Source organism: Cherax quadricarinatus, chromosome 15, assembly GCF_038502225.1.
Source record: "Cherax quadricarinatus isolate ZL_2023a chromosome 15, ASM3850222v1, whole genome shotgun sequence".
In the NCBI taxonomy this organism is placed as follows: domain Eukaryota; kingdom Metazoa; phylum Arthropoda; class Malacostraca; order Decapoda; family Parastacidae; genus Cherax; species Cherax quadricarinatus.
Window position 1 is genome coordinate 11,726,683 of NC_091306.1, and position 23,409 is coordinate 11,750,091.

At 39.4% G+C, this 23,409-nt stretch overlaps 1 protein-coding gene across 2 annotated transcripts in view; it reads left to right on the forward strand.

Annotated features, from left to right (window-relative positions):
- The window catches only part of PolA1 (DNA polymerase alpha catalytic subunit), a 162,286-nt gene that overhangs the window by 39,879 nt on the left and 98,998 nt on the right, over positions 1-23,409 (forward strand). For both annotated transcript variants that reach the window (XM_070085157.1, XM_070085158.1), the window contains exons 5-9: positions 3,204-3,464; positions 4,993-5,103; positions 5,860-5,972; positions 18,631-18,766; positions 21,225-21,389. In XM_070085157.1, coding sequence (XP_069941258.1) covers positions 3,204-3,464; positions 4,993-5,103; positions 5,860-5,972; positions 18,631-18,766; positions 21,225-21,389 — 786 coding nt within the window. The remainder of the gene's footprint in view (positions 1-3,203; positions 3,465-4,992; positions 5,104-5,859; positions 5,973-18,630; positions 18,767-21,224; positions 21,390-23,409) is intronic.

Consider the following 23,409-nt stretch of genomic DNA (forward strand, 5'->3'; position numbering starts at 1 on the left):
CTTCTCGCTGCAAGGAGAAGAACAAAATACCTAAAAAAAATAGCAAATGCAGGTATAACACAAATTTTCCAGCACTCTTGGTTCCTAGGCTTTTACTGTACAGTGGACCCCCACCTTACGATATTAATCCGTTCCTGAGAGCTCATCGTATGCCGAAATTATCGCAAGGCAAATTAATTTTCCCTGTAAGAAATAATGGAAATCAAATTAATCCATGCAAGACACCCAAAAGTATGAAAAAAAAATTTTACCACATGAAATATTAATTTTAATACACAAATTGAAGAAGACATGCACAGTTAATACTCTACTAAGAATAGAATACATGACACTTACCTTTATTGAAGATCTGGTGATGATTGATGGGATGGGAGGAGGGGAGTGTGTGGAAGTTGTTATTGTTTAGAAGGGGAATCCCCTTCCATTAGGACTTTAGGTATCAAGTCCTTTTCTGGGGTTACTTCCCTTCTTATAATGCCACTAGGACCAGCTTGAGAGTCACTGGACCTCTGTTGCACAATAGATCTGTCCATAGAGGTCTGTACCTCCCATTCCTTTAAGATTTGCCTAAAATGGGCCACAACATTGTCATTGTAATAGTCACCAGCATGGCTTGCAATAGCTGTGTTAGGGTGCTTTTCATCCATAAATGTTTGCAGTTCAACCCACTGTGCACACATTTCCTTAATCTCTTTTTTCAATTCCATACTAATTCTCACCCTTTTTACCACAGGGATGGCACTAGAAGCTTTCTTGGGGTCCATGGTGACTTATTTTGCAGTTACAAGCACTAAAAACACTGGGATAATGTACTCACCTATTTGTGGTTGCAGGGGTCGAGTGTTACCTCCTGGCCCCGCCTCTTCACTGGTTGCTACTGGGTCCTCTCTCTCCCTGCTCCATGAGCTTTATCAAACCTCGTCTTAAAACTATGTATGGTTCCCGCCTCCACTACGTCACTTTCTGGGCTATTCCACTGCCTGACAACTCTGACTGAAGAAATACTTCCTAACATCCCTTTGACTCATCTGAGTCTTCAACTTCTAATTGTGATGTCTTGTTTGTGTCCCCTCCCTGAAACATCCTGTCTTTGTCCACCTTGTCTATTCCGCGCAGTATTTTATATGTCGTTATCGTGTCTCCCCTGACCCTCCTGTCCTCCAGTGTCGACAGGCCGATTTCCCTTAACCTTTCTTCATAGGACATTCCCCTTAGCTCTGGAAGTAACCTTGTCACAAACCTTTGCACTTTCTCTAATTTCTTGACGTGCTTGTTCAAGTGCGGGTTCCAAACAGGTGCTGCATACTCCAGTATGGGCCTGACGTACATGGTGTACAGTGTCTTGAACGATTCCTTACTAAGTTATCGGAACACTGTTCTCAGGTTTGCCAGGCGCCCATATGCTGCAGCAGTTATCTGGTTGATGTGTGCTTCCGGAGACATGCTCGGTGTTATAATCATCCCAAGATCTTTCTCCTTGAGCGAGGTTTGCAGTCTTTGGCCACCTAGCCTATACTCCGTCTGCGGTCTTCTGTGCCCTTCTCCGATCTTCATGACTTTGCATTTGGCGGGGTTAAATTCAAGAAGCCAGTTGCTGGACCAGGTGTCCAGTCTGTCCAGGTCTCTTTGAAGTCCTGCCTGATCCTCATCTGATTTAATTCTCCTCATTAACTTATCTGCGAACAGGGACACTTCTGAGTCTAACCCTTCTATCATGTCGTTCACATATACCAAAAATAGCACTGGTCCTAGTACCGACCCCTGTGGGACCCCGCTCGTCACAGGTGCCCGCTGTGATACCTCATCACGTACCATGACTCACTGTTGCCTCCCTGTCAGGTATTCTCTGATCCATTGCAGTGCCCTTCCTGTTATATGCGCCTGATCCTCTAGCTTCTGCACTAGTCTCTTGTGAGGAACTGTGTCAAAGGCCTTCTTGAAGTCCAGGAAGATGCAATCAACCCACCCCTCTCTCTCGTGTCTTACTTCTGTTAATTTATCATAAAACTCCAGAAGGTTTGTGACACAGGATTTGCCTTCCATGAATCCGTACTGGTTGGCATTTATACTCTTGTTCCGTTCCAGGTGGTTCACCACTCTCCTCCTGATAATCTTCTCCATAACTTTGCATACTATACACGTCAGTGACACAGGTCTATAGTTTAGTGCCTCTTTTCTGTCTTCTTTTTTAAAAATGGGAACTACATTTGCCGTCTTCCATACCTGAGGTATGGGATAATGTGAAATGTACCGAATGTATGCATAGATGTGACTGCACTGGCTGGTGTGTAAACACTGGCGCTGAGGCCACACTTCGGATGATTCACGTAAGGCGAGGCAAAATTTTTGCACTAAAATGTATCATATGGCAGATTTAACGTAACGCGATGCCATCGTAAGGCGGGGGTCCACTGTATGTACTTGTAAAGAATGATGCAGTACTAACACTACCATTGTAGTAAATTTTAGAATTTTACTAGAAATGTAGAACTAATCACAAAGACTGTTAGCAAAAACAAAGTAAGTTTGCAGTACTTCATCATTTAATGGATCAGTTTAGTCCTTTTGTGCGTTTCTCTTGATCTCGATCTAAAAAAAAAAATTTTCATCATACAGACAGTCTCTCTCTGAGGCAGGGTGACCTGAAAAGAAGAAAACTATAAAGTAAAAGGGGCTGAGGGATGGCAGTCTGGTTAGAATGGGAGCTAGAGGACTTGTGTTGAACCTGCACTTGTAGAGCAAGCACACTTATATTTTACTTAGTGTGTATGTTACAGATAAATAAAAATACGTATAGCAATGTTTTCTAAAGATTCTTTTATTCACTATTTACATGACTGATAACTATTTTAAACACACACTTTGCCAATCTATTTTTATTACATATATAGGGAGGAATGAAGCTGCTGCCAACCCAAAACACCACCCCCACCTCACCCTTCCCCTCTCTTGCACTGCCAGTGGTGGCAAACCCTAATAACTAGGCTCAATGGCTCACATAATTGTAATAACGCAATTGCATTAAAGTTCACAAATATTTAAAACAAAATTTTTTTAGACAAAAAAAAAAAAAGCTTTTTGAATTATTTCTGTACTTATTGAAATATTGGTGTTTGGAATTTAACCTAGCAGAATTATTGTGTATGACTAACTTTTTTTATATAAAAAAAATATTGTTGTTTACTAATTACTTTCCATAATAGTCTCAGGTTCGCCTTGATAATGACACTGTACTGGACGACATCTTGCTGGATTTGCACAAAGAACCAGTCACAATTTGCCCATCACAGCCAACTTTCCTCAAGAAGAAGGTTAATATTGCCTCTCCAGCAAGGAACAAAGAATCATTGAATCCTTTTTTAAAAACTCAGCTCAGCACACCCACAAGAGCTAAGTCATCTCTGAAGCCGCTTAAACCTCGTAGTATATCTGAAGAAAACGTCATCAGCGAGTCCTCGCCTAAGGTACTGTTTTATTTTTATTGAATTTCATTTAAACCTTAGTGATGGATATAGATAAATGGTTAATGCTTGCTTACATGCATTTTTAATTGAGGATGTTGTACATAAATGCTGATTTGTTATGTATATTTTATAGATGTCTTGCTCCCTCTTTTTTTTTTTTAGTGTATGTTCAGAAGGGTTTTACTGTTTTCTGGCCTAATATTTTTTAAGTACAGATTGACCATCACTAATCCAGCATCATTGGGACCTGTAGGGTGCAGAATTTGTGATTTGCCAGATTATGGAATGGTTAGGTTGGAATACACTTAATCCAACGGCAATACTTATGCATCAGCGATTTCACCCACTTTATGCCCTGTTGTTCCAGTTTACCAGACTCATAGCTATTGCTAGTATTAGCTCTATTCCGTCAATTGAGTACAACAAACCACTCGCCTATTTCGACTACCCAATAAAGTGGTCAGAAATTGGTAATTTGGCCAATTTCACACAAATTTCAAGATGCCAATTTCAAAATAGGGTCCAGAATAAACAATGCAGATATTCCTAGCACTAAAATAACATTTTCTCTGTTCATTAGTCACTTCTCTAGGTCACTCTTATATTACACTTGCTTTCTGTTTTGAAGTTTAATTCACATAAAAGATAGATTTACTGTTATGCAGGCTAATGCATTATTGTAATAATTGCATAAATAATGTCAACCCATTCGGGACTTCGTATTAGACCAGCCAGTTGGGCACATATTGGACGGTGACGTCATTTGTTTACGCTTGAACATCTGCCAAAATCAAACATTTCCGCTGATTTGAGCTCAATTTTAAGATACTTTCCAGCATGAAACGAATCAAAATTATATCTTTTCTTTAAACAAACCAGCCATATCCCACCAAGGCAGGGTAGCCCAAAAAGAAAAATAGAAGTTTCTCTTTTTAAATTTAGTAATTTATACAGGAGAAGAGGTTACTAGGCCCTTGCTCCTGGCAGTTTAGTCGCCTCTTACAACACGTTTGGCTTACGGAGGAAGAATTCTGTTCCACTTCCCCATGGAGATAAGAGGAAATAAACAAGAACAAAAACTAGAAAGAAAATAGAAGAAAACTCAGAGGGGTGTGTATATATATGCTTGTACATATATGTGTAGTGTGACCTAAGTGTAAGTAGAAGTAGCAAGACGTCCCTTTAAATCTTGCATGTTTATGAGACTGAAAAAAGACACCAGCAATCCTACCATCATGTAAAACAATTACAGGTTTCTGTTTTACACTCACTTGGCAGGACAGTAGTGCCTCCATGGGTGGTTGCTGTCTACCAACCTACTACCTGCATTGATAAGTTTTATCTGTGCTATTATTACAAGTTGGTTATGGCTAGTTATAGCAGCTATATTCCTTTTCTGCTGATTTCTTTTATTTTCCTAACTTAACCAGTTCCTATTTTTTGTTACTCCCAACTGAAGCTAAGTTCAGAAGAGCTTTATAGCATTTTTTAGATATTTATTTTTTCTAAAATTACTTCCTTCTCATAGGCCAAGAGGAGTCTGGATGTTAAAGCGGAAACTCCTTCTCAGCAAATTGATGAGTTTGACACTGTGGATGTCATGGACGGAATCTTTGATGAAGATGATGATGCAATGAATGTGAGTGCAGTGCCTTTGTGTCTGTTTGAACTGAACAAATGTAATTTGTTAAATTGATATCTCCTTGTGTGTTAGTTATTTTTTTTTAATATATTGTGTTATCATTTATAATGATGTAAATGAGTCTAGTTCCTTGGATTAAGAGCCCCTAGGCTCTTTATTCAAAGAACTTGATTTATTCTCCCTTCCTTTGATCAAACCTGAATACCTCCCTTTCCCAGGAGCTATGTGACCCCTACAAGTTTGGTGCGTCCCTCCTAATTAAAATGTTCAGCTTGTACATATTAGCCAAGTATTCCTGTGTTGATTAAATACTTGTATTGCCTATTATGAACCGTTAACTATATATGCATATTAATCTGTCCTCATGCACATAGATTATATTGGTGCATAAAGGTTCAGCATGTAAAATCTGTTTTACAGGTATAAGAGACCATTATTACTATATAAAGCAAATGAATTTCATATTTAAGTAATATTTTACATTCTACATTGAAATAAGGTTTAAGTTGGCTATGTGCCCACACCTAAGAGTGAATCTACTGTGAAACCAATGAATCTTAAGCTTCCAGTCCCCTAATCCCAAAGGAGCCCCAGAAGCAACTTTAGTCCACATACTTTAAGAATTTTGGGTCTTCTGTATGAGAAGGGGTTGCAAAGGGGCCCCCAAATAGTTCAAGCTTCAGGGTCCCAAAAATGTAGGACTGCCACTGCCCACACCAGCCTAATCTAACTTAACCACCTCTACTGTGCCAGATGGAGGCAATGATTGTCGATGAAGAAGCAAAAGAATCAGAGTCCATAAAAGAGAAGAAAGAAGAAAAGATTGAATCAGCAAAAATAGAATTTAACCGAGGCTTCACATCTAAGTAAGTACAGTATTATTTAAGACTATAAATATTTATTTGCTGCTACTGCCTTCATCCTCTAGTTTGCTCCTTCCCTTTCCTCTACCTCATCCTTTTCTCCTCTCATCTTGCTCCTCACACCTCCTTCCTCTCCTCATCCTCTCTTTTTCCTTCATCTCATTTTCTTGCTTCCTTTATAACCTCCACAAAACTGTAACTGATAATCTTCAACAGAAGCCCCATTCAAGTGAGTTCCTGGAGGTAATAGAGTTGAATAATTTTTAGAATGTGTCATCACCCACCTACATTAGTGGTCATAGTGCAGTGGAACCCCGAGTTTCGAACGCATCGACTATTGAACGCTTCAAGTTTCGAACTCATTTCTCGCACCAATTTTGTGCCAAGTATCGAATGTGCCCCATGTTTCGAACCACATACCAGACCTGTCCACCTGCCCCACGCCTGCGTGCCTCCCCGGTTAGGCGTTGCAAGTCAGTCTGGCTTTGTTTCTCAGGTGAACATAACATTGTATACTAGGCATTTAAAGTGCCTTAGAGTGATAAAATGCATATACAGTACACTCAAAACTTACCTTAAAATATTTGTAGTCTTAATGATCTTAATATAGGATGCAAGGTAAATAGTAAGGTAGGTAAGTATCAAAGTGTGGTGGGTATGTAACCCCCATGTTTGCAAGTTTTGTAAACAAACCAATTGTTGTTCTTGATACCAGCCTGGACGCGAATGGTTTTGGTTCACTTCGTCAAGCCGACTGGAAGAACATTCTCTCTCTCTCTCTCTCTCTCTCTCTCTCTCTCTCTCTCTCTCTCTCTCTCTCTCTCTCTCTCTCTCTCTCTCTCTCTCTCTCTCTCTCTCTCTCTCTCTCTCTCTCTCTCTCTATCTCTATCTCTATCTCTATCTCTATCTCTATCTCTCTCTCTCTCTCTCTCTCTCTCTCTCTCTCTATCTCTCTCTCTCTCTCTCTCTCTCTCTCTATCTCTCTATCTCTCTATCTATCTCTCTCTCTATCTCTCTATCTCTATCTCTCTATCTCTATCTCTCTCTCTCTACACAGGGTTTGGACAAGGTTAAGGATCCCTAGCTTTATTGACAGCTATTTACAGGTTAAGGATTCCTAACTTTATTGTAAGCTAAGGAGCTGTTACCTACATCAGCTCATTTGAAAGCATTTTTGTTATGAGACATACAAGTAGGGAACAGGATGAAGTTGGAGCCATCTGTAGGGCCAGCATTTTCATTTGATCAACTGACGTTATCTCGTTGACATCATTATGCTGTACGAATGTGTTCCATACTCGAGTCATCCTGGTATGTATGATCTCAGATGGAGTGATGTTCTGGAGAAGGGTACAGCCAGAGTGAAGTTGCTGCTTTCTGCCCGCCTTGTGGCATAAAAGCTTGTTTCACGCTGTCCTCGAAGTGGATCCAAGTGTGGTATTTTGACAATATTGGCCTTGTACATAACAGTAAGGCCACCCACATCCCTCCTATGTTGAAGGCTCTGCTGAAATGACAGATCTATCCAGGATGGGTCCAGGCGAGAGATGAGACGTCCTTGCTCTGTTCTCTACTCTGTCAAGCAGTCGCAGATGAGGGGGAGGGGGGCAGGCAAACCAAGAAAGTGGAGCATACTCAATGGTGAGCGCACTTGTGCCTCGTACAGGATCTTGCAACCCCTACTGTCAAGCAGATGCGAGATACGGTGAAGTGCTGTGAGCTTCCTGGCTGCCTTGTTTGCAAGATTTACAACATGGTTCTTCATGGTTAGTTTGGAGTCAAATTTCACCCCAAGGATATCAACTTCTTCTCCAGGTGCCAACATCGTCCCATTCATCCTTACTACTGCGCCAGCATTACCATCATGGTGCCTAGAGACGAACATCATTTGCGTTTTTTCAGGTGCAAATGTTACTTGCCATCTATTTCCCCAAGCTGATATAGCTCTCAGCTGGTGATTGATGTAGCTTAGAGCAGCTGGCATTTCTTCTCTTGGATAAGTGAATGTCTCTCTCTCTCTCTCTCTCTCTCTCTCTATCTCTCTCTCTCTCTCTATCTCTCTCTCTATCTCTCTCTATCTCTCTCTCTCTCTCTCTCTCTATCTCTATCTCTCTCTATCTCTCTATCTCTCTCTATCTCTCTCTATCTCTCTATCTCTCTATCTCTCTCTCTCTCTCTATCTCTCTCTATCTCTCTCTATCTCTATCTCTCTCTATCTCTGTGTCTCTCTCTCTCTCTCTCTCGGCCCCCCCCCCCCACCCAAGTCGGCCGTCTCCCACCGAGGCAGGGTGACCCAAAAAAGAAAGAAAATCCCCAAAAAGAAAATACTTTCATCATCATTCAACACTTTCACCACACTCGCACATTATCACTGTTTTTGCAGAGGTGCTCAGAATACAATAGTCTGGAAGCATACACATATAAAGATACACAACATATCCCTCCAAACTGCCAATATCCCAAACCCCTCCTTTAAAGTGCAGGCATTGTACCTCCCATTCCCAGGACTCAAGTCCGACTATATGAAAATAACCGGTTTCCCTGAATCCCTTCACTAAATATTACCCTGCTCACACTCCAACAGATCGTCAGGTCCCAAGTACCATTCGTCTCCATTCACTCCTATCTAACACGCTCACGCACGCTTGCTGGAAGTCCAAGCCCCTTACCCACAAAACCTCCTTTACCCCCTCTCTCCAACCCTTTCGAGGACGACCCCTACCCCGCCTTCCTTCCCCTATAGATTTATATGCTTTCCATGTCATTCTACTTTGATCCATTCTCTCTAAATGACCAAACCACCTCAACAACCCCTCTTCTGCCCTCTGACTAATACTTTTATTAACTCCACACCTTTTCCTAATTTCCACACACCAAATTTTCTGCATAATATTTACACCACACATTGCCCGTAAACAGGACATCTCCACTGCCTCCAACCGTCTCCTCGCTGCTGCATTTACCACCCAAGCTTCACACCCATATAAGAGTGTTGGTACTACTATACTTTCATACATTCCCTTCTTTGCCTCCATAGATAACGTTTTTTGACTCCACATATACCTCAACGTACCACTCACCTTTTTTCCCTCATCAATTCTATGATTAACCTCATCCTTCATAAATCCATCCGCCAACACGTCAACTCCCAAGTATCTGAAAACATTCACTTCTTCCATACTCCTCCTCCCCAATTTGATATCCAATTTTTCTTTATCTAAATCATTTGACACCCTCATCACCTTACTCTTTTCTGTGTTCACTTTCAACTTTCTACCTTTACACACATTCCCAAACTCATCCACTAACCTTTGCAATTTTTCTTTAGAATCTCCCATAAGCACAGTATCATCAGCAAAAAGTAACTGTGTCAATTCCCATTTTGAATTTGATTCCCGAAAATTTAATCCCACCCCTCTCCCGAACACCCTAGCATTTACTTCCTTTACAACCCCATCTATAAATATATTAAACAACCATTGTGACATTACACATCCCTGTCTAAGACCTACTTTTACCGGGAAGTAATCTCCCTCTCTTCTACACACCCTAACCTGAGCCTCACTATCCTCATAAAAACTCTTTACAGCATTTAATAACTTACCACCTATTCCATATACTTGCAACATCTGCCACATTGCTCCTCTATCCACTCTATCATATGCCTTTTCTGAATCCATAAATGCAATAAAAACTTCCCTACCTTTATCTAAATACTGTTCACATATATGCTTCAATGTAAACACTTGATCTACACATCCCCTACCCACTCTGAAACCTCCTTGCTCATCCGCAATCCTACATTCTGTCTTACCTCTAATTCTTTCAATTATAACCCTGCCGTACACTTCTCCTGGTATACTCAGTAAGCTTATTCCTCTATAATTTTTACAGTCTCTTTTGTCCCCTTTCCCTTTATATAAAGGGACTATACATGCTCTCCGCCAATCCCTAGGTACCTTCCCCTCTTTCATACATTTATTAAACAAAAGTACCAACCACTCCAACACTATATCCCCCCCTGCTTTTAACATTTCTGTCATGATCCCATCAGTTCCAGCTGCTTTACCCCTTTTCATTTTACGTAATGCCTCACGTACCTCCCCCATACTTACAGTCTGCTCTTCTTCACTCCTAAAAGATGGTATACCTCCCTGACCAGTGCATGAAATTACTGCCTCTGTTTCTTCCTTAACATTTAAAAGTTCCTCAAAATATTCTCGCCATCTACCTAATACCTCCATCTCCCCATCTACTAACTCCCCTACTCTGTTTTTAACTGACAAATCCATACTTTCCCTAGGCTTTCTTAACTTGTTTAACTCCAAAAATTTTTCTTATTTTCATTAAAATTTCTTGACAGTGCCTCTCCCACTCTATCATCTGCTCTCCTTTTGCACTCTCTCACCACTCTCTTTACCTCTCTTTTACTCTGCTCTGCTTATAACACTTCTGCTTTGTAAAAACCTCTCATAAGCTACCTTTTTCTCTTTTATCACACCCTTTACTTCATCATTCCACCAATCACTCCTCTTGCCTCCTGCCCCCACCCTCCTATAACCACAAACTTCTGCCCCACATTCTAATACTGCATTTTTAAAACTATTCCAACCCTCTTCAACCCCCCCACTACTCATCTTTGCACTAGCCCACCTTTCTGCCAATATTTTATTTATTTATTTTTATTATCACACTGGCCGATTCCCACCAAGGCAAGGTGGCCCGAAAAAGAAAAACTTTCACCATCATTCACTCCATCACTGTCTTGCCAGAAGGGTGCTTTACACTACAGTTTTTAAACTGCAACATTAACACCCCTCCTTCAGAGTGCAGTCACTGTACTTCCCATCTCCAGGACTCAAGTCCGGCCTGCCGGTTTCCCTGAATCCCTTCATAAATGTTACTTTGCTCACACTCCAACAGCACGTCAAGTATTAAAAACCATTTGTCTCCATTCACTCCTATCAAACACGCTCACGCATGCCTGCTGGAAGTCCAAGCCCCTCGCACACAAAACCTCTTTTACCCCCTCCCTCCAACCTTTCCTAGGCCGACCCCTACCCCGCCTTCCTTCCACTACAGACTGATACACTCTTGAAGTTATTCTGTTTCGCTCCATTCTCTCCACATGTCCGAACCACCTCAACAACCCTTCCTCAGCCCTCTGTACAACAGTTTTGATAATCCCGCACCTCCTCCTAACTTCCAAACTACGAATTCTCTGCATTATATTCACTCCACACATTGCCCTCAGACATGACATCTCCACTGCCTCCAGCCTTCTCCTCGCTGCAACATTCATCACCCACGCTTCACACCCATATAAGAGCGTTGGTAAAACTATCCTCTCATACATTCCCCTCTTTGCCTCCAAGGACAAAGTTCTTTCTCTCCACAGACTCCTAAGTGCACCACTCACTCTTTTTCCCTCATCAATTCTATGATTCACCTCATCTTTCATAGACCCATCCGCTGACACGTCCACTCCCAAATATCTGAATACGTTCACCTCCTCCATACTCTCTCCCTCCAATCTGATATCCAATCTTTCATCACCTAATCTTTTTGTTATCCTCATAACCTTACTCTTTCCTGTATTCACCTTTAACCCTTTGAGGGTCGACAGGCTCTCTCCGAAACTCGTTCTCAGGGTCGGCCAAATTTAAAAAAAAAAAAAATTATTTTCTCTTATGAAAAGATAGAGAATCTTTTCCCGATCATAAAGACACCAAAAGTTTGAAATTTGATAGAAAACTTACGGAATTATGCTCTCGCAAAGTTAGCGGTCTCGGCGATGTTTACGCATCGGCGATTTTGCCTACTTTGAGCCCCATTTTCGGCCAATTTCACTGTACTAGTCGACAAAAAACATGAATATTTCGCTAGAACTCCATTTTTTCTATCGAATGGGTGCAAGAAACCACTCATTTATGAAATTCAACTATCCAGTACAGTGGTCAGAATTTAGCAATTTTGCCAATTTCACACTACTAACAAACTTACACTAAACATTGACAAAACCTACTTCATTCAGTTTGGTAACAGAGCTACAGATGTCCCTCTTAACATAATGATAAACGGATCACCTATCACAAAGCTAACAGAGGGAAAATTCTTAGGAATCCACCTTGATAATAGACTCAAATTTCATACACATATACAACAAATTTCTAAGAAAATTTCCAAGACTGTAGGCATACTATCAAAGATACGGTACTATGCTCCACAGTCAGCCCTCCTGGCCCTATATCACTCTCTTATTTACCCCTATCTCACCTATGGAATTTGTGCATGGGGCTCAACAACAAGTAACCATCTCAGACCACTAATTACCCAACAAAAGGCTGCAGTTAGAATGATAACAAATTCTCACTACAGGCAGCACACTCCACCAATATTCAATACACTCAACCTACTCACCATACAAAACATCCATACTTATTACTGCACCTATTACATACATAGAACACTCAACTCTGATATTAACCCTCCCCTCAAACATCTCCTTGCCAACCTCAACAGAACACATGACCATAACACAAGGCACAGATCACTCTTTGATATTCCTCGTGTCCATCTCACGCTATGCAAAAACTCAATGCACATAAAAGGCCCTAAAATCTGGAATTCATTACCTGTAAATATAAAAGAAACACTACCTGTTTATAAATTCAAGTCTCTTCTCAAAGATCACTTACTCACCCAAAACCAAATAAATACTGAATAACTGAACCTTATAAATTGTATATCTTAAATGTTTCTCACAATTATATCACATAAATGTTAAACCTAAAACCCAATCTAACTTTATTATTTTTTAAATACACTACCTAACAGAATACTCCATTCTACTGAATTTATAACAATGCATGCAACCATATGACCTGTCTTTGTAATACTCACTTGTGCTTTATAGTAATCAGTTTACATTAATGTTTTTCACTGATTTCATCATTGCTTAGTTAATCTTAAGTTAATTTTAAGCCAGCCCGTAATGCTATGCATAGTATAAGTGGCTTTGGCATGCTGCTCTTATCTGTATTTTTTTTGTACCTCTGTAAGTGTGCTCAAATTATAAATAAATAAATAAATAAATAAAAAAGATGCCAATTTCCAAATAGGGTCCAGAATAAACAAGAAAGACATTCCTGGCACTAAAATGACATTTCCTCTAGTCATTAGTCATGTCTCAAGGCCCCTCTTATATTCTTTTGCTTTCCACTTTGAATTTTTATTTTCACAAAAAATATAAGATTTACTGTTATGCAGACTACTGCATTAGTGTAAAAAATGGTATAAATATTATTGGTGCACTTGTGAAAGAATATTAGACTCACCAGTTGACGTGTATTGCACGCTTGGCACGATTTGTTTACTTTTGAAGTTTGGTAAAAATCGAACATTTCTGCTACTTTGAGCTCAATTTCAAGGCACCTTTCTTTGTAAAACCAGTCAAAATCATCTCAATTTCTGTAATATGTCTTCCATTCTATAAAATGAGACCAAGAAAACTAGAATACAACAATAAATACCATACGAAAATACACTGCAAAGTCGCTGATTTATTAAAAAAAAATGGTAAAAGTTTTTTTTTTCTCATTATGCACTGTGTGCTGCAGGATTTTTTTTAGACTGTGCACACTGACCACATAGACCCATTCTTTCATATGAAGGCCTACCAGCTTTCTCCCACTAGATTTGAGGCCGCTAGAATTTATGAGTACTAGTACGTCAAAAACCCCTACGCGTAAGACGTACTAGTACGACGAAAACCCTCAAAGGGTTAATTTTCTTCTTTTGCACACCCTACCAAATTCATCCACCAATCTCTGCAACTTCTCTTCAGAATCTCCCAAGAGCACAGTGTCATCAGCAAAGAGCAGCTGTGACAACTCCCACTTTGTGTGTGATTCTTTATCTTTTAACTCCACGCCTCTTGCCAAGACCCTCACATTTACTTCTCTTACAACCCCATCTATAAATATATTAAACAACCACGGTGACATCACACATCCTTGTCTAAGGCCTACTTTTACTGGGAAAAAATTTCCCTCTTTCCTACATACTCTAACTTGAGCCTCACTATCCTCGTAAAAACTCTTCACTGCTTTCAGTAACCTACCTCCTACACCATACACCTGGAACTATGCATGCTCTCTGCCAATCCCTAGGTACCTTACCCTCTTCCATACATTTATTAAATAATTGCACCAACCACTCCAAAACTATATCCCCACCTGCTTTTAACATTTCTATCTTTATCCCATCAATCCCGGCTGCCTTACCCCCTTTCATTTTACATACTGCCTCACGAACTTCCCCCACACTCACAGCTGGCTCTTCCTCACTCCTACAAGATGTTATTCCTCCTTGCCCTATACACAAAATCACAGCTTCTCTATCTTCATCAACATTTAACAATTCCTCAAAATATTCCCTCCATCTTCCCAATACCTCTAACTCTCCATTTAATAACTCTCCTCTCCTATTTTTAACTGACAAGTCCATTTGTTCTCTAGGCTTTCTTAACTTGTTAATCTCACTCCAAAACTTTTTCTTATTTTCAACAAAATTTGTTGATAACATCTCACCCACTCTCTCATTTGCTCTCTTTTTACATTGCTTCACCACTCTCTTAACCTCTCTTTTTCTCCATATACTCTTCCCTCCTTGCATCACTTCTACTTTGTAAAAACTTCTCATATGCTAACTTTTTCTCCCTTACTACTCTCTTCACATCATCATTCCACCAATCGCTCCTCTTCCCTCCCGCACCCACTTTCCTGTAACCACAAACTTCTGCTGAACACTCTAACACTACATTTTTAAACCTACCCCATACCTCTTCGATCCCATTGCCTATGCTCTCATTAGCCCATCTATCCTCCAATAGCTGTTTATATCTTACCCTAACTGCCTCCTCTCTTAGTTTATAAACCTTCACCTCTCTCTTCCCTGATGCTTCTATTCTCCTTGTATCCCATCTACCTTTTACTCTCAGTGTAGCTACAACTAGAAAGTGATCTGATATATCTGTGGCCCCTCTATAAACATGTACATCCTGAAGTCTACTCAACAGTCTTTTATCTACCAATACATAATCAAACAAACTACTGTCATTTTGCCCTACATCATATCTTGTATACTTATTTATCCTCTTTTTCTTAAAATATGTATTACCTATAACTAAACCCCTTTCTATACAAAGTTCAATCAAAGGGCTCCCATTATCATTTACACCTGGCACCCCAAACTTACCTACCACACCCTCTCTAAAAGTTTCTCCTACTTTAGCATTCAGGTCCCCTACCACAATTACTCTCTCACTTGGTTCAAAGGTTCTTATACATACATATTTTATTCATTCTAGAGTGTATATCAGGTTTTTACGTTATTTATTTTGTGTATTATGTCATATTAGATGAACTGTGATAGATAAATAAGCTGTAGAGTTGATAATAGTGTCATATTGGAGTACTGATTTGTCATACCTCCTGACAGCAAGAATGAATTAGTTAGATTTACATTATTTCTTATGGGAAATACTGCTTCGAGTCTCGAACGTTTCGACTTTAGAACTAGCTCCTCGAACGGATTAAGTTCGAAACTCTGGGTACCACTGTACTATATTGGACTTGTCTCTGTCTACTGCCAATTCTTCAAGTATTAAAGATGTTGAGGTTTTTTTTTTTTTCTCAACAAGTCGGCCGTCTCCCACCGAGGCAGGGTGACCCTAAGAAAATCCCAAAAAAGAAAATACTTTCATCATCATTCAACACTTTCACCTCACTCACACATAATTACAGTTTTTGCAGAGGTGCTCAGAATGCAACAGTTTAGAAGCATATACGTATAAAGATACACAATATGTACATCCTTCCAAACTGCCAATATCCCAAACCCCTCCTCTAAAGTGCAGGTATTGTATCTTTCTATATTACTGTGTCTGATCAGTGTCATTACTTCATATTTTGGTGCTGCCTTCTTGTAAGCACGTGGTGTCTTGCTGTAAGTATAATGAATTTGATCTGGACCAGGTCAGTGTGATGGCGAAAGATGCTTTGGGTAAGGTGGATACATCTGCACTATCTATTGGGTACTTAGCAAAGATTTATGATGAGGTATTTGTGACTGACTAATAAGTTGTCATGAGCACTAAAACAATCTTGTTTCTTATTGCCTCTTGGTATGATTCCTCTGTTGCCCAGCTACGTAAGTCTTGTAGGAGTGTGGAGTAGAGATGGCATAGACCTCGTACTCCTGGCTCAGTCTGATTATGTTGAAGTCCATAGAGCATTTGTAAACAAGGTATTGGGTTGTAAGGGAAAATTTTACAGGGAAAAAATTTAATCATGTGGAAATTGGGGGCTCCTGTTCTCCTCTTTGAGTGAACTGCTTTTCATGTGTCTGAACCTGCTTTGCCTACCTCTGATTATGTTTTTCAGCTAGCCTTGGATTCAGCTAGGACTTGGATTCAACTCCCATAGGCGCAAAGTTTATTGTGATTGTTCCAGCTCATCATGTATCACAAATTGCCTTTCCTCAGTTTGTTCCAGTTGACAAGGAGGCAGACCTGTGTTTTTCAATTGTTTTCAAAGCAGGTGTTTCCCACAAGCAGTGAAGGGAGCTTTGGTTCTCTTGTTCTTCAAGAAGCCTTCTTTTAATACAGAAAAGATGTCAAACAATCATCCTGTTACTAATTTTTTATTTCTAAATTGATTGAATGGGCTAATTTTCATCATTTGTTTCCTTTTCTGGAGCAGAGTGATGTTTTACAATGTGTTGAGTATGTATATAGACTGTTTTCTTCAACTGAGATTGGTAGAAAGTTTATGATGAGTTGGTACTGATACTTGTTTTGGAAAGAGTTGGTACTGATACACTTGTTTTGGAAATGCATTGCTGCTAATTTTATTGGATACTTTTGCTGCATTTGATACCATTAGTCATGGATTACTGATAAGTGATCTTTTCAGCTTTGGCTTTAGGGATACTGCATTGTTGCTGCTGAAATCACACATTTTTAGTCAGTCATATCAGGCAGTAGTGAATGAGTCTGTGTCTGAGCCTGTGTCTGAGCCATCTGCTTTTCTGTGTGACTTTCCTCAGGGCTCTCTGAGTTCTTGGTCCACTGTTGCTTACTATGTGTTAGTGGCTTAACCTTACTGATGGATGCCCACAGGATTAATTATAATTTTTTATGCTTAGCATACACAAGCCTATCTCCAGCTTCTAAATGTGGAAGATGAAAAACTGTTTTAGTTCTCTTTTGTTGAATATTTAGACTTGAATGACAAATGAAAAAAAATAAATTAAAGAAGTATAAGGCAGAGATTTTGATTGTCAAGGGAAACCCAGGGAAATTCAGGTTTGTGATTTTTGTGCCTTTGTCTGTGATACTATGAGTTTGCAGCCTGTGGAATCAGTGAGGGTTACAGTTGTCTACCTGGATTCTTCATTGTCATTTGTTGACACATCAAATTGTTTTAAGTTTTTCCAGTTTTCATATTCATAATCTGTGTGCAGTCAGGCAATCTTGAATTGATTTTTGCAATTGTTTGTTCGCAGGTATACCTCACTACTTTGCTAGAGACTCCACACTGTACGGAATTGTTCATTACTGTGATTCCTACTAGTCTATTTGTATGAAGTTCAATGACTCTGCATCAGTTCAAGAATTTAATTTGACTGCAGTTTTTTAATATTTAAAGCCATTAAGTTTAATGAATCCAAGTTTTTTGCCGAAAGATTTGTATTTTACATCAGGCCTGGAATGGTTCTGCAAATTGCTCTAGTGGTTTTAGACTGAGCCTTGTGCTGCTGAGAAAACAGATATTTGCAGAAAGATCCTTTTCATGTGTAGCTCTTATATTGGTCAACAGGTTGTCAGTGTCTCTGTTACAATCCCTCTCCTTTTCTAGACCTCATGATCCTGATGATCATACTGTCACTCTTGAGTATAAAGTTAGCATTTTCTTGTCATTGTTCTTGTATTTATGGCTGTGTGCAAGTGCTTGTGAATTTCTCAGAAGAAGTGCTCAAGAATAAAATCCCAAATTATTATTATTATTATTATTATTATTCTTTCTTTCAACACACCGGCTGTATCTCACCAAGGCAGGGTGGCCCAAAAGGAAAAACGAAAGTTTCTCCTTTTACATTTAGTAATAAATACAGGAGGAGGGGTTACTAGCCTCTTGCTCCCGGCATTTTAGTCACCTCTTACAACACGCATGGCTTACGGAGGAAGAATTCTGTTCCACTTCCCCATGGAGGTAAGAGGAAATAAACAAGAGCAAGAACTAGAAAGAAAATAGAAGAAAATGCAAAGGGGTGTGTATATATATGCTTGTACATGTATGTGTAGTGTGACCTAAGTGTAAGTAGAAGTAGCAAGACATACCTGAAATCTTGCATGTGTATGAGACAGAAGAAAAAGAGACGCCAGCAATCCTACCATCGTGTAAAACAATTACAGGCTTCAGTTTTACACTCACTTGGCAGGACGGTAGTACCTCCCTGGGCAGTTGCTGTCTACCAACCTACTACCTAGGTATTATTATCATTATTATTATGATCCCAGTTGTATGTTATTCAATGTATTGATTGTGCTCTATTTTAGATTAGCATGTGATATTTTTTTTCCTCTGAACTTCCACAGATCAAAAGTTGATGAGAGTCAGCTAGCAGCTGGTTGGGAAACTATTAAGGGAGAGCTGAAGGAAAGCAGTTTCGTCCAGGATGTCCAGATAGATTCACTCCAGCTTCCCCTCACTACTAATACTGAAGGAAATCAGGTACATAAATTTAAGAGTTAAATTTCATGAGTTGGACAAACTGTAAAAACATTTACCTACTCTCATTTTTCTTTTACCTGGAATATTTTCACTAAGTTCACTGAGGACACCACAGTGATGCAAGGCCTAAGTTTAGGGTGCACGGGAGGAAAAATATCGCACCTGTGCCTGCACGAAAGTAGGAAATTAACAACAAAATGTGGAAATAGGATGCAAAATGGGATTTGCATTGTGCTTTAAATGCAAAACCGGCATGCACGAACGGTGGCAGTCTAACATATATCATACAATGTTACATGCACTTAGTGGCCACTTTATTAGGTACACCTGCTTGTTAATGCAAATAACTAATCAGCCAATTATGTGGCAGGATCTTATTGCCTAAGAGCATAGCCAAGAGGTTCACTTGTTGATCAGACTGAACATAAGAATGGGGAAGAAATGTGATCTAAGTGACTTTGACTGTATAATGGTTGATGGTACCAGACAAGGTGGTTCAAATGTCTTAGAAACTGCTGATCTCTTGGGATTTTCATTCACTACAATCTGTAGAGTTTACAGAGAATTGTGTGAAAGGCACAAAACATCCAGTGAATGGCAGTTCGGTTGGGGAAAATGCTTTGTTAACCCTTTCAGGGTCACGAGGCCCTCTCCTAAACTTGTTCTCAGGGTTGAAAAATTTTCGGAAAAAAAAAATTATTTTTTTCTTATGAAAAGATAGAGAATCTTTTCCCGATCATAATGACACCAAAAGTATGAAATTTGATGGAAAACTTATGGAATTACGCTCTCACGAAGTTAGCGGTCTCAACGATGCTTACGCTTTGGCGATTTCGCCGACTTTGAGCCCTATTTTCGGCCAATTCCAGTGTACTAGTCGACAAAAATCATAACTATTTTGCTAGAACTCGATTTTTTCTATCAAATGAGTACAAGAAACCACCCACTTACCGATATCAACTATCCAATAAAGTGGTCAGAAATTAGCAATTTTGCCAATTTCACACAGATTTCAAACGATGCCAATTTCCAAATAGGGTCCAGAATAAACAAGACAGACATTCCTGGCACTAAAATAACATTTCCTCTGTTCATTAGTCACGTCCCCGGGCCCCTCTTATATTTCTTTTGCTTTCCGCTTTGAATTTTTATTCTCACAAAAATTGAAGATTTACTGTTATGCAGACTACTGCATTAGTGTAGAAATGGTGTAAATAATATCAGCGCACTTGTGAAAGAATATTAGACTTGCCAGTTGACGTGCATTGGACACGTGGCATGATTTGTTTACTTTTGAACTTTGGCAAAAATTGAACACTTCTGCTACTTTGAGCTCAATTTCAGGGTACTTGTCATTTTGAAACCAAAGATAATCATCTCAATTTCTGTAATAAATCTTCCATTCTATAAAATGAGACCAGGAAAACTAGAATACAACCATAAATACCTTATGAAAATACAGTGCAAATTCACTGTTTTAAACCAAAAACACGGTCAAAGTTTTTTTTTTTTTCTCATGCACTGTGTGCTGCAGGATTTTTTTTATACTGTGCACACTGATCACATAGACCCAGTTTTTCATATGTAGGCCTACCAGCTTTCTCTCGCTAGATTTGAAGGCGCTAGAATTTAGGCGTACTAGTACGTCAGTAACCCTGGTGCGTAAGCCGTACTAGTACGTCGGAAACCCTGAAAGGATTAGTGACAGAGGTCAAAGGAGAACGGCCAGGTGGCTCAAGCAGACAGGAAGGCAACAGTAAGTCAAATAACCACACGTTACAACAGTGTTATGCAGAAGAGCTTCTCTGAACACACAACACTTTGAACCTTGAAGTGGATGTGCTACACCAGCAAAAGACTGCAATGAGCACAGGCTCACCAAAACTGGACAGTTAACTATTGGAAAAATGTCACCAAGTCTGATGAATAACAATATTTGCTGCAGTATGCAGATGGTAGGATTAGAATTTAAGGCAAACCTTTGGGATATAGTGAAATAGGAGATTCACAGCATGTTTGTGCAGCTGACAAATCTGTAGCAACTATGTTATTCTATTATGTCAACAAGAACCATGATCTCTAAGGAATGTTTCCAGCACCTTGTTGAATACCTGCCATAAAAAATTTAGGCTGTATTGGGAGTAAAGGGGAGCTCGACCCAGTACTAGAAGGGTGTACTTAATAAAGTAGCCACTGGGTGGATATACAATATTACACATACATTACTTATATTGTACATGTATATCGGTATTCATTTAGATTTTTTTTGGAGGGGGGGTTCACATTGTTTAGAGATGAACATTATTACAAAATTTGGTAAGTTTATTTATAGTATGATGGTAATGATGAAAGTGTTCCTTCTTTTTGGGTCGCCCTACTCTACCCCATCTCATGTTGATAATTTTCCAGTGCATGTGGTTTTCTAGAACTACAGTATACAGAAGTTGATCTTCAACAGGTATTAAGATTTTATTGGTTGGATGCATATGAAGACTTCTACAAACAACCAGGAACAGTTTTCCTTTTTGGTAAGGTGTTCATAGAATCGGCTCAGACTTACGTCAGTTGCTGCGTCACTGTCAGAAACATTGAAAGAAGACTATATATCTTGCCTCGTAAAAAGGTAACAATGCATGCGTATATTATGTTTGTAGTACAGTATGTGTTAGTGTTGAATGATGATGAAAGTTTATTTTGGAGGGGAGGGGGGGGTTCTGTCTTTCTGGGTCACCCTTGCCTCTGTGGGAAATGGCTGACGTGTTTGGAAGGGTGTGTAAGGGTAGAAAATTGAAAGTGAACATAGATAAGAGTAAGGTGAGGTGGGTATCAAATAATTTAGATAAAAAAATTAGATATTACATTGGAGGGAGGGAGTATGGAAGAAGTGAGTGTTTTTAGATATTTGGGAGTTGACTTCTCAGCTGATGGTTTATTAAGGATGAGGCAAACCATAGAATTGAAGAAAAAAAGGTGAGTGGTGCGTTGAGGTATCTGTGGAGACAAAGAAAGTTATCCATGGAGGCAAAGAAGGGATTGTATGAGAATATAGTGGTACCAACACTTATTTAGGTGTGAAGCACGGGTTTTAAATGCTGCAGCAAGGAGGCAGCTGGAGGCAGTGGAGATGTTGTGTCTAAGGGCAGCGTGTGGTGTAAATATCATGCAGAGAATTCGTAGTGTGAAAATTAGGAGGAGGCGTGGAGTTACCAAAAGTATTAGTCAGAGATCTGAAGAGGGGCTGTTGAGGTGGTTTGGTCATTTAGAGAGAATGGAACATAGTAGAATGACTTGGAGAGCTTATAAATCTATCGGGGATGGAAGGCAGCAGGTTTTGTGGGCGAGGGGCTTGGACTCAAAGCAAGCATGCATGGGTGTGTTAGATAGGAGTGAATGGAGACAAATGGTTTTTGGGACCTGATGAGCTGTTTGAGTGTGAGCAGGGTAATAGTTTGTGAAGGGATTCAGGGAAACCGGTTAGCCAGACTTGAGTCCTGGAAATGGGAAGTACAATGCCTGTACTTTAAAGGAGGGGTTTAGGCTATTGGCAGTTTCGAGGAACATATAAACTGTCGTGTCTGAGCGCCTCTGCAATGACAGTGATTATGTATGAGTGATGATGAAAGTTTTTTTCTTTCTGGGTCAGCCTGCCTTAGTGGAAAGTGGCTGACATAATGAAAAAAAAAAGATGATGATATATATATTGTGTGTGTGTGCAGCAATATTTGACAGATAAAATAATACTGTAGTCTTATTTTCTTTATATTTAGTATAATGTGCTGCATGATTTTTGTCTATTTCCTCCTCATTGTTATTACAGTACATTTGTCAGCTAGAATACATAAGTTCATCAGGCACAGCTGCCACACACATATACCCATGTTTTACTTCTCCTTAGCCAGACAGTGGACTTTGATATAGGCATCTATTGTATAAATAAACTTTTTATAGTAGATAAAATAGAAAATTAAAAATTATAGACGAGTTAAAGCCATACATGATAAACACCTGTAATGAAGAATAATGCCCAGTGTGTCTTGTTTGGAATTAACCCTTTCAGGGTTGACAGGCCCTCTCCGAGACTTGTTCTCAGGGTCGGCCAAATTTAAAAAAAAAAAATCTTATGAAAAGATAGAGAATCTTTTCCTGATCATAATGACACCAAAAGTATGAAATTTGATGGAAAACTTACAGAATTATGCTCTCGCGAAGTTAGCGGTCTCGACGATGTTTACGCTTCGGCAATTTTGCCCACTTTGAGCCCTATTTTCGGCCAAACTCAGTGCACATAAAAGACTTAAAAATTTGGAATTCATTACCTGTGAATATAAAAGAAACACTATCTGTTTATAAATTCAAGTTTCTTCTTAAAAATTACTTACCCACAACTAAATAAATACTGAATAATTGTATCTCATAAATGTTTAACCTGTGACCCTATCAAACTTTTTTTTTTTTTATTACATTACCTAACAGAATACTCCATTCTACTGAATGGACAGCAATTCAGCAAATGACCTGTCTTTTGAAATACTCATTTGTGCTTAATTGTTATTTGTTTACTATAATTTTTACCACTGAATATATCATTGCTTAGTTAATCTTAAGTTAATTTTAAGCCTGGCCATAATGCTTTGCATATAAGG